Source organism: Manihot esculenta, chromosome 1, assembly GCF_001659605.2.
Source record: "Manihot esculenta cultivar AM560-2 chromosome 1, M.esculenta_v8, whole genome shotgun sequence".
Lineage (NCBI taxonomy): Eukaryota > Viridiplantae > Streptophyta > Magnoliopsida > Malpighiales > Euphorbiaceae > Manihot > Manihot esculenta.
The window spans coordinates 34739220-34748818 of NC_035161.2; the positions used below are offsets into that span (position 1 = coordinate 34739220).

At 34.8% G+C, this 9599-nt stretch overlaps 2 protein-coding genes across 2 annotated transcripts; one reads left to right on the plus strand and one right to left on the minus strand.

Annotated features, from left to right (window-relative positions):
- Positions 1-563: 563 nt before the first annotated feature.
- LOC110621635 (60S acidic ribosomal protein P0-1) lies at positions 564-2603 on the plus strand. Its single transcript, XM_021765903.2, has 5 exons — positions 564-867; positions 1072-1140; positions 1623-1721; positions 1800-2192; positions 2293-2603. Exons 1-5 carry the CDS (start codon positions 610-612, stop codon positions 2440-2442), a joined length of 969 nt encoding a protein of 322 aa, XP_021621595.1. The 5' UTR covers positions 564-609; the 3' UTR covers positions 2443-2603.
- Positions 2604-2708: 105 nt separating this feature from the next.
- Positions 2709-8992, minus strand: LOC110621628 (cell division control protein 6 homolog B). The gene is made up of 17 exons (XM_021765897.2): positions 8573-8992; positions 8172-8274; positions 7855-8075; positions 7230-7304; positions 7047-7156; positions 6757-6863; positions 6590-6649; positions 6109-6182; positions 5103-5153; positions 4961-5010; positions 4660-4795; positions 4072-4161; positions 3795-3857; positions 3615-3710; positions 3356-3445; positions 3158-3279; positions 2709-3071 (listed from the first exon to the last, which is right to left on the minus strand). Exons 1-16 carry the CDS (start codon positions 8795-8797, stop codon positions 3247-3249), a joined length of 1584 nt encoding a protein of 527 aa, XP_021621589.1. The 5' UTR covers positions 8798-8992; the 3' UTR covers positions 2709-3071; positions 3158-3246.
- Between the last annotated feature and the right edge of the window lie 607 nt (positions 8993-9599).

Here is a 9599-nt window from a genome sequence, read left to right on the forward strand (position 1 = left end):
CAGTGGGCCACAACTTTCTCATTTTTCTCATGTCGTATGTCATTTTTTTTTTTTTGGAAACTAAGTTGTACGTCATTTTCTTAGTTATTAGGAATAGTTTGTTGAGACGATGGTTGTTATATGGATTTAAGTAGTTTTCTATTTATTTGGGTGAGGTGTCCTCCAACCATGGAATTTATAAGATTTTAAAGAAAAATTATCTCCACTTGTTCTAAACATCCTTACTTTTAGCTTTATCTGTTAAATAAAAAAGATTTTCAAGTAAATATTAAAGTAAATTTAGAAACTTTTTAGGTTGATCTTGATCTACTCAAAGATTACTACGTCGGACAAAAAAATTATATTCAAATTATAAGAAATCATCAAAATATTAAAATATATAAATATTTGATTTAAAAATTATGTAAATGGGAGGTTTTAATTTTGTGAGTAAAAAAAATTGCTGGGACCCAAAAAGACGATTTTGTGGGCCCCAACCCAAATGGATAAGAAAAACACCATTATAAATATCCATGCAACAATATCCATGCAACAATCTCCAACCCACTCCTAGGGTTCACCACTTCACTCTCCACCATCTGAGCTTTCTCATCTGATCATCAAACAACAATGCCTATCAAGCTAACAAAAGCTCAGAAGAAAACCAATTACGACCAGAGACTGTGTCGTCTCCTAGATGACTACTCCCAGATACTGATCGTGGCCGCCGATAATGTGGGTTCCAAACAACTCCAGAATATAAGGAAGGGTTTGCGTGGCGACTCCATTATCCTGATGGGTAAGAACACCATGATGAAGCGCTCCATTAGACTCCATGCTGAGAATACTGGCAATGATGCCTTCAACAATCTCGTTCCCTTGCTTGTTGTAAGCTTTCATTTTTAATAACTTATTATCATTTTTCACTTATGTTTTCGGATCACACCTCATATATATACATATCTCGTCTTACATTGTCTGCATGATTGCTGTGTGATCATTTCTGTTTCTCAAGTGAAGTGCATGTATCGATACGGGTGTTCCTTTTACTTTGTTATTCTATGTTAATTAACCAGGTCTCTTTTGAATCAGGGTAATGTAGGATTGATCTTTACCAGGGGTGATTTGAAGGAAGTTAGAGAAGAGATTGGCAAGTACAAGGTATATATGAAAATTTTTGGTAATTATTTCTCAATTTAACCTATTACATTGGTAATTCTTCGTCATTGTTTTATACAATATTGCCAAGTAGAAGGAAAATACTTATAAATCAAATGGAACCCAACTTTGCTGTAGTAGGATAAGGCAACTATAAATATTTGCATGGGAGCTAAACCGATGCTGCATGTGCTAGCATGTTTGGTTGGCAAATAAAGCCACGCCCTGTTTGGTTTAGATTCAGTTTGTTTTTAGAAATAAATAACTCTGTCATGACTCATATTATTTAGTGAGTTAAATGGATATTCTACTTTCACTCCTGTGACATGGTTTGCACTGCAATCTTTGTTTTTATCTACTGCGGTTCTAGTTGGTTTGAATTTCAATTTGATGTCGTTAACCATTCATTCATACTTAATTCAATTACTCTTCAAGTTTCCCTGTGATTAATGTTGTCTTATAATTTAAACGCTTTACTTTAAAAGGTGGGAGCTCCAGCACGAGTTGGCATCGTTGCGCCAATTGATGTTGTCGTCCCACCTGGGAACACTGGACTGGATCCCTCCCAGACATCCTTCTTTCAGGTTTGTATCCATTTATTGTTTTCCCTCTTTTCTTGCGTCTGCTTTAATCTCACGCTTTACTTTATTGTTTGTATCCAGGTGCTGAATATCCCAACCAAGATTAACAAAGGTACTGTGGAAATCATTACTCCTGTGGAACTCATTAAAAAGGGTGAAAAGGTGGGCTCATCTGAGTCTGCCCTTCTCTCAAAGCTTGGAGTCCGACCATTCTCATACGGTCTTATTGTCGTCTCTGTTTATGACAATGGATCGGTTTTCAGCCCTGAGGTGCTTGATCTCACAGAGGATGATCTTGTGGCTAAGTTTGCTAATGGAGTGACCATGATCGCCTCCCTATCTCTGTCCATTTCATTCCCAACCCTTGCAGCTGCACCCCACATGTTCGTGAATGCATACAAGAATGTCCTTTCTTTTGCTTTAGCATCAGAATACTCTTTCCCACAGGCAGAGGAAGTGAAGGAGTTCTTGAAGGTTTGCTTTTGATCCACAGCTAATGATAAATTTGGCTTGCTGTTTCTGTTGTCTCGATGTTCCCTGTCCCTTAATAATTACCTGAACTGCAAATTTTCAGGATCCAAACAAGTTTGCTGCTGCTGCTGCAGCTCCAGTTGCGGCTGTTGATTCTGGTGGTGCTGCTCCAGCTGCTGCATCCAAGGTGGAAGAGAAAGAAGAATCCGCTGAAGACTCGGATGAGGATCTCGTCGCTGGGTTGTTTGACTAAATCCTTTTGCTGGTACCAATTAGGCAGTCTATATGCTCTTTATCTGTGAGATGGTATCGTTATTGTTCTATTGTGAATCGGATGCTTTTGGTTGAACTCTGTATGCTAAAGTTCCTTGATTCATAATCCAATGCAGTTTTGGTTAAAAAAATAATTGCAGCATTAGTAGCAATAGGGAAAATTATAAATTTTTTTGGATTCAGTTCAGTCCATTTTCGAAAAATATTGGGAAAACGGAGCACAGGGATAATTTTGTTCTTTTCAGGTTTCAGGACACCAGTTAATGTGCTTTGGGCATAGATAAATAGATAATCACTAGTCTATACAATACTACCACGCGCATACCTTTTTATTTGCAAGTGCTTGGTTCAGAGAACCTGTCAATTGCATATTATAATTACAGGGCACAGAACATAACCAGTCCTTTTATTAACATTTAAAAAGGGACTAATTACAAATAATGTTTGAATAAATCTTGCTTTTATATGCTATAGGTAAAACTCTATCGGTTACTGGAAGATGATTCCCACTTCGGGAAATCTGCACGGAAACCATTTCTCTTCTATTTTTTGGCATATGAGAATACATATGTTTGTCTTCATTCATCAAACTTGTCAAGCTGCTGACGGCTGAAACACGATGATACAATCATTAAAAATCAAATTCAGATACAAACAAATAATATACAACAGCTCAAAAGGTATTGGATGCCAACCTCTAATCTGGATTTGGCAGAAAACTTAATGATGAATAAGCTATTAAATTCCAAGTTGAACCAGAGCAAATGCATCTACTTTAATAGAATCATTGAAGACAATTTCGAAAGAAACGGACACCCTGTTGGAATAAACTTATAAGAAACAAAACAATAACAAGGGGAACAAAAATTAAAGGACAACGAATAAATTAATACCTGCAATGCAAATGTGATGTCTGCTGCATCTATTTTTAGCGTCAGTCTTCTCATTTTATCATCACGACACTGACCTAGCTTCAGAAGACCCTGCACTTGGAACCATAATTCCATCAATATTCTAACGAAGTATAACTCTTCATTCAACATAGTTAAAAGTGCACTATTACCGCATGCAAGCACACATACACAAGCTTTGATTATTACCACCAAAATATTTCTCCAAGAACGACCTAACATGTCAAATGTTGCTTATTACCTGGTCATTTAACACTTGGCACATGCTCAAAAATTCCAAAATTCCAACTGGTGGTATCATCGTTGACTTGCATATGTCTATGTAATATTTGTTCAGCTGCATCCACATACAAGGTTACATACCATCAACTTCCAGAAGTTTGTAACTTTTTTATCATTATTTTGAAGAAAGGGAGCACACCTCTCCTAAGACTGTATCTTTCTTTCCTCCTCGGAAAAATTTCACAGCAGCACATAATATTATCTGCATTCAGATGTCAGTGAAACACTGATATACAGATACTTGAGCATTAAAAGAGATCCCAACAGGGGAAATGGAAATATATCAATATCTCTTTAGAAACTGGAGAATGGATACAAGGAGTGGAAGCTTGAAGTGTCGATGTTTGGAAAATCATCCTTTAGTTAAAATAGTTTAATATTTGAACTTGTAATTATCATGTACTAATGCAACTTACTTGCTGATGCTGAGGAAGAGATTGAATGGTGTCCACTATAGGTGATTTATATGCTTTTGACAAAGCAACAGCCATATGATCAATTCCCACCTATAATACATTCAGCATTTGAGAAATTATTGGAGACAGAAAATATCTTCTATCATATCAAAAACTAATACAGGTTGCTAGCATGAATTCTTAGCGATTAACAAACACATGGCCTAGAAAAGTCTAGTAGCAACAAAATTCTTCCTCCATTTAAGTCTCTTTAATATAGCTTAAACACAAGTGGCATTGTGATTAACTAGTAGAAGGCTAAGCATAGATAGGGAAGGGAGGTGGATGATGCAAAGGGAAAAGGAAAACAAAAAAAATTCCATCATGTCAAAAAGGCACAGAATCCACTAATAATTGTCAAGAAACCGAAGAGCGTATTTAAGCCAATGGAGATAGCAAAATTGATCACTTCAATTTGAATTGTTAACCTCATCACTAAACATGTTTGTCCATTGAGGCTGCTGGGATTACTGAAAAGAGTACTCTTTCAAACATGCTTGCAATTTTGTACCACAAACAAATTTTTAACAGCTAATAGTGAGCACTTACTATACTGGATTCTAGTCTTTTAAAGAATTCACAAGCTGGAGCAGTTTGTGGATGGAACAACTCGTTCTCCACTGCAGATGAATTCAGATTGCTTGCAGATTCTCTCAATTCTGCTTCTAGAATCTCAATTGCGCTCCTAAAAGAAAAAAAAAGTAAAGAACATTAGCTATACATTTCCAGGCCAAGGCCCAAATTGATGAAAGCACATGCAACATTACCAACTCATCTCTAGCATGCATCGATTTACTCAGTACAAACAAACCTCCTACTAAGAAGTGAAAAGAAAACAGATAATACATACCTGCAAATGCACAGTGCTTTCCTCATGTCTCCAGAAGCAGCGGCAACTTTCTGGTTGCAGTAAAGCAGTCAATGTTTGGTGGCCATATTGCGAAAGAAAAGAAATCAGATTCATCATGCTACAAAACAAAATCATGACTTACTCTGGCACAGAGCTCCAATGCTTGCGGGTGAAAAACAGAACAAGGTAGTGCCTATTGGTACATAAGAACTGTTATTACAAATCACTTTATGAAATGATATTGAATTTTCAAACATTTCAAAAATTATATTCTTATATTTAATTCGGAAAGGCTTTTTTGCATAATGACATTGCAAATTCTTGACAATAAGCAATATATTGGGAGTGATATCAAGAACATGCCAGTAAATATGTCAGATTGGGTTCTGAGAGTATAATACAGATAGGCTTTTTAGAATTCTCAAATTAATCCTAGAATTGGTGGCTCTTTCCTTTTTTTCGATTTTATGCAATATATGATACTCAAAACTAGAAATATTTAACAAAATATGAGCTTGCCATCCAAAAGATAAGTAAAAAACAACAGACTTCCAATCTGTATACAAATTTAAGTCTTTCCTGACACATACACAAAAGTAATGTGCTTCAATCAATACAATGCCAAGAAACTCCGAGAATAGGCATAAATAACCAGATTCCCACTGGTAGTAACTATATTAGATGAATCAATATACTGTTTAGCAAATCCACCCTCAAATGTCTAATTAGCAAGTGCATGTATGTATGCACGTGCATGCCTCCATGAGTGTGTATAAAAGTTGCAGTCCAGTAATCAAAGCCATTCTCAAAATTTAATTAGTAGAAGAGGAAACGTGCTAATAAAATATGCTGGTGATGCATTCAACAGAGTTCATTCCCAAGTTATTTACAAATTTACTATTATGTATTTATTGCAATGTCAATTGAAAATAACATTGGATTTCATACCCATAATGGTTCTATCCAATATTGCAAATTTATTTGCATGCTCAATAACAACTAACATTAATTTCAAACTTAAGCTATATGGACTCTTTTTTGCCACATTTATTGCTCATGTGAATTAAATCTTCCAAAAGTTGTCAATATTTCAATACTAAGGACAATTTCTTCAATAAAATAAAACCAAAAGAGAAGTTAGGAATTACCATCAGCCTCTCCTTAAGTATTCTGAGGATTTGATCTTTTGAATAGGCCCTAAAAGTCACAACCATGGGTTTGCCTATCAAAAGAAAGGAGACAAACCAGCAAGTACATCTAAATTAGAAAGAATTCTTAATAATTGAAACAAGATCATGCAGGATTGAAAAACGCTAAAAACCTCATTTTTCAGAACAATTGGCTGATAAAATTAAATAGGTGTGGCAAAAGAAATGCACAACACATGAAGCACTCGCATTCTATTTGTACCATGTTGATTTTGCCTCTGATAAACTAGGGGAAGTGCACATTCAGTAAACCCAATTCTATTGTTCATGATACAGCGCCAGGCATGATACAATTCATGATGTTCAAGCAGCATGCAAAGAATATCAACAGAATATTGACCAAAAATGCAATCTTCTCCTATGGCTAATGAAGATCAAAAGAAATTCATAAAATTGGGTAAGAGCTAAGTGATAAACTCACAATTCATTGATTGAAGTCTTGGAAGAAAGCGATCTGCTAGATCTATGGCATTTGCTATGCCTGCAAAGTAAACAAGTACAATTAGCTCATGCTTGCACGTTTGGCAACTCGAAAGCCAATTCAAGATCCCTAAGAAAGTAGTCCAAATCGAAAACTTCATATCATACCTATTAATATACATCTAGAGAAAGGAAAAGTTGTAAGCATGAAAAGGTCATGGAGGACACCCCGGTCTTTAGTGATCAAGTAATCCAACTCATCAGCAATTATTAACCTGAACAGGGACAATTTTTAGCTCCAATTTGTGCTTTGCACCCAATATAGAAAATGATTTATCAAGTTCTATTTTATATGGTTATAGAGGTTCATGTTGCATTTGCCAGTCCATCCTCCCTTGCACACACAGAAACAGAGCAAGAAAGAGAAGTGGGGGACAGGTATTAGCACAAATTCTCACATCATGTTTGAGCCAGATGATTGCTGCTGCTGAGAATAAAAATTTTGAAGATGCTGTAGAGGTGAAGCAGATCCATTTATTCTTCTTTTTGGGATGTTTTTACCCATTATCTAGCAAGAAAAATAAGCTGGTAAGCATTTGCAGTATTTGAATATCGAGTGGAACAAATTCTACATTCAGTACCTTGTTGAAAATTTCAGATGTTTTTGTTAGAGAAGTACAATTCAAGCTCAACACTTCTGGGGACTGTAAACCTGACTGGTGAACAGAACAACCTCATCAGCATTGGTGCTCAGAAAGAACAGAACATAGAGCAATACCACATAAACTAGTGCATGAAACAATTAGTTTTAAAGGGTTTAACCACTGCACTTTTGAGTTTTAAGTTCATTCATGCCCTTTAGACTTTTAAATAAGCATGAGAAACGCTCACAAGTTGATATCCTTTTAGTCCTTTAAATAAGCATGAGATATGTTCAGAGACATCATTTTGAGCCAGCTTGGTTACTAGGTCTCGATTCTTAACCAAATAGAGGACAGAAATAAAAGAGACTAGAAGAAAGTGCTTTTGGTGTAGAAGAGTACCCAAGCATTAATTTATATACTCAAGATACACAACTTAAATTTTCCATTGCACAATTTATAAGACCTTGTGTAGAAAAACTTGAGAAGTCACTGGAGCAATGAAAATCAAAATCAGCACTCGAACAATGAAACTACACCTTTCATGGAACATCCTTGCGAAATCTTATCTAACTAATTTATATATATAAAAAAAAAACAAACAAATTGAACAGTAGTTTATTACCTCTTTAGCCCAGTCAACCAAATGTTGCTTTACTTTCTCCATTGATAATGACTTTCCAGTCCCAGGGCACCCACACACGTATAAACTTCCAGCCTTTTCCTGTTGTATACATGCCTTGCAGAAATCAAAAATCTTTTTCTGCTCATCTTCACGGCACACAACAACAGATGGTGCAGTTGATACATGCAAAGCCTCTTTCACTGCACTCATTTGAACTATATCTAAAGTTCAATAAATAAAGGAAAACAAATCTAATTAGTCTTTTGAAATTTGTGGAACATTTAAACCAACATCTTAAATACGTAAATTGTGCTTGCCTCTAGGATTTAATTTTGGTTTATCTGTGAAATCATCATACAATTTCTTTGGCGGAGAATTGCAAGTTTTCTCTAGTTGTTGGCAAGAATCCTTCTCAATTTCCTGCAAAATAACAAATTAGCTAACCTTAAGGCATATGCTTTGATGCGACAAAAGAAAGAATAAGAAAAACGACATATGAAGATTAAACTTCTCCCTCTCTCAAACACACTCGCTGAATTGCTGGAAAACAATAATAATAGATTATGCATCTAAACATCTTTATTTTCACTTCGTTGAATCCCATAATTACATATCGAGAACCGATCTTTTATTTTCTTTTTGAAAAACAATTAAACGCTATTATTAAGCTTCAATTTCACAAAAATAGAAGAATCGCAGAAGAAGGCAGAAGGCTCACATTTTCAGGGGCAGTAGGGCTGGAATAAAAGCATCGGCGAGGGGATTTCCGCTTCACCGGTAAAGAGACCGGGGTCTCCTGGACCAGCGGTCCGTTAGATCTCAACTTCCGCTTCTGAGGTGTGGTTGATTGAACATTGGATGGAGTGATCTCGCTGGGCTTCTCCGATATGACGGCCACCATATCCTTGTAGGGAGACGAATTGAGGGCTGCGATTGAAGGCATTGTGTAGTTGTAAAATTGAATTATGTTTGGATGGAGAAAAAATTAAGAGTGAGGGTTTTGGTAATCTGTAAATAAGGAAGAAGAGAGAGAAGTACTGTGTTAGTGTTTTAGCGGGAAAATGTAACCGTAGAAAATTGATCTCCCGCCATGCCTTATTGGTGAATTTTGAAGTCGCGCAGTCGAGTCGTTGAGGCCGAAACGAACCTATTTTCATAAGACCAGTCTTCATAAATAATTGGGCCACATTCCCCCTAACCCTGGCCATAGGGGATTCAATTACAAACACAATGTTAACACAATAAGGGCAACCTAATAAACAACTGTCTAGGGTCAATAGACATAACCAAAAGTCAACACTATTCGATTAAAATTGAAAAAAAAAATCATAGTAAATTAATTTAATTTTTTAATTTAATTTAATTTTTTATTTTTAAATATTTTAATTTATTTCAAATCGATTTTATTTCAACTGAATTAATAATAATAATTTATTATTTTTTATAACATAAAAATATTAAATTATAAATAAAATTAAAATATTTTAATTAAACTTCAAAATATTTAAAATAAAATATAAAAAATAATAAGTTGATTAAAAAATTTAAATAATAAATTAAATTGAATTAAATCGATTCGATTTAAATTAATTTATGTTTAAAATTAATTTAATTTTTATAAATGCTAAAATTTTAATTCTTAATTTATCTCAATTTTAAACTGAATCAATTAAATACTAATCCTACATACATCAAAAATAAAATTAAAATAAATTAATATAACAAAAATTAAATTTCATAATTTA

Coding starts and splice junctions, on each gene's coding strand:
- LOC110621628 (XM_021765897.2), bottom strand. CDS start 8,797: ATGCCTTCAATCGCAGCCCTCAATTCGTCTCCCTACAAGGATATGGTG. Junction 8,275..8,572: donor GCCCTACTGCCCCTGAAAAT/GTGAGCCTTCTG, acceptor GTTATTTTGCAG/GAAATTGAGAAGGATTCTTG. Junction 5,011..5,102: donor CATTGGAGCTCTGTGCCAGA/GTAAGTCATGAT, acceptor TACTGCAACCAG/AAAGTTGCCGCTGCTTCTGG.
- LOC110621635 (XM_021765903.2), top strand. CDS start 610: ATGCCTATCAAGCTAACAAAAGCTCAGAAGAAAACCAATTACGACCAG. Junction 868..1,071: donor ATCTCGTTCCCTTGCTTGTT/GTAAGCTTTCAT, acceptor CTTTTGAATCAG/GGTAATGTAGGATTGATCTT. Junction 2,193..2,292: donor AAGTGAAGGAGTTCTTGAAG/GTTTGCTTTTGA, acceptor GCAAATTTTCAG/GATCCAAACAAGTTTGCTGC.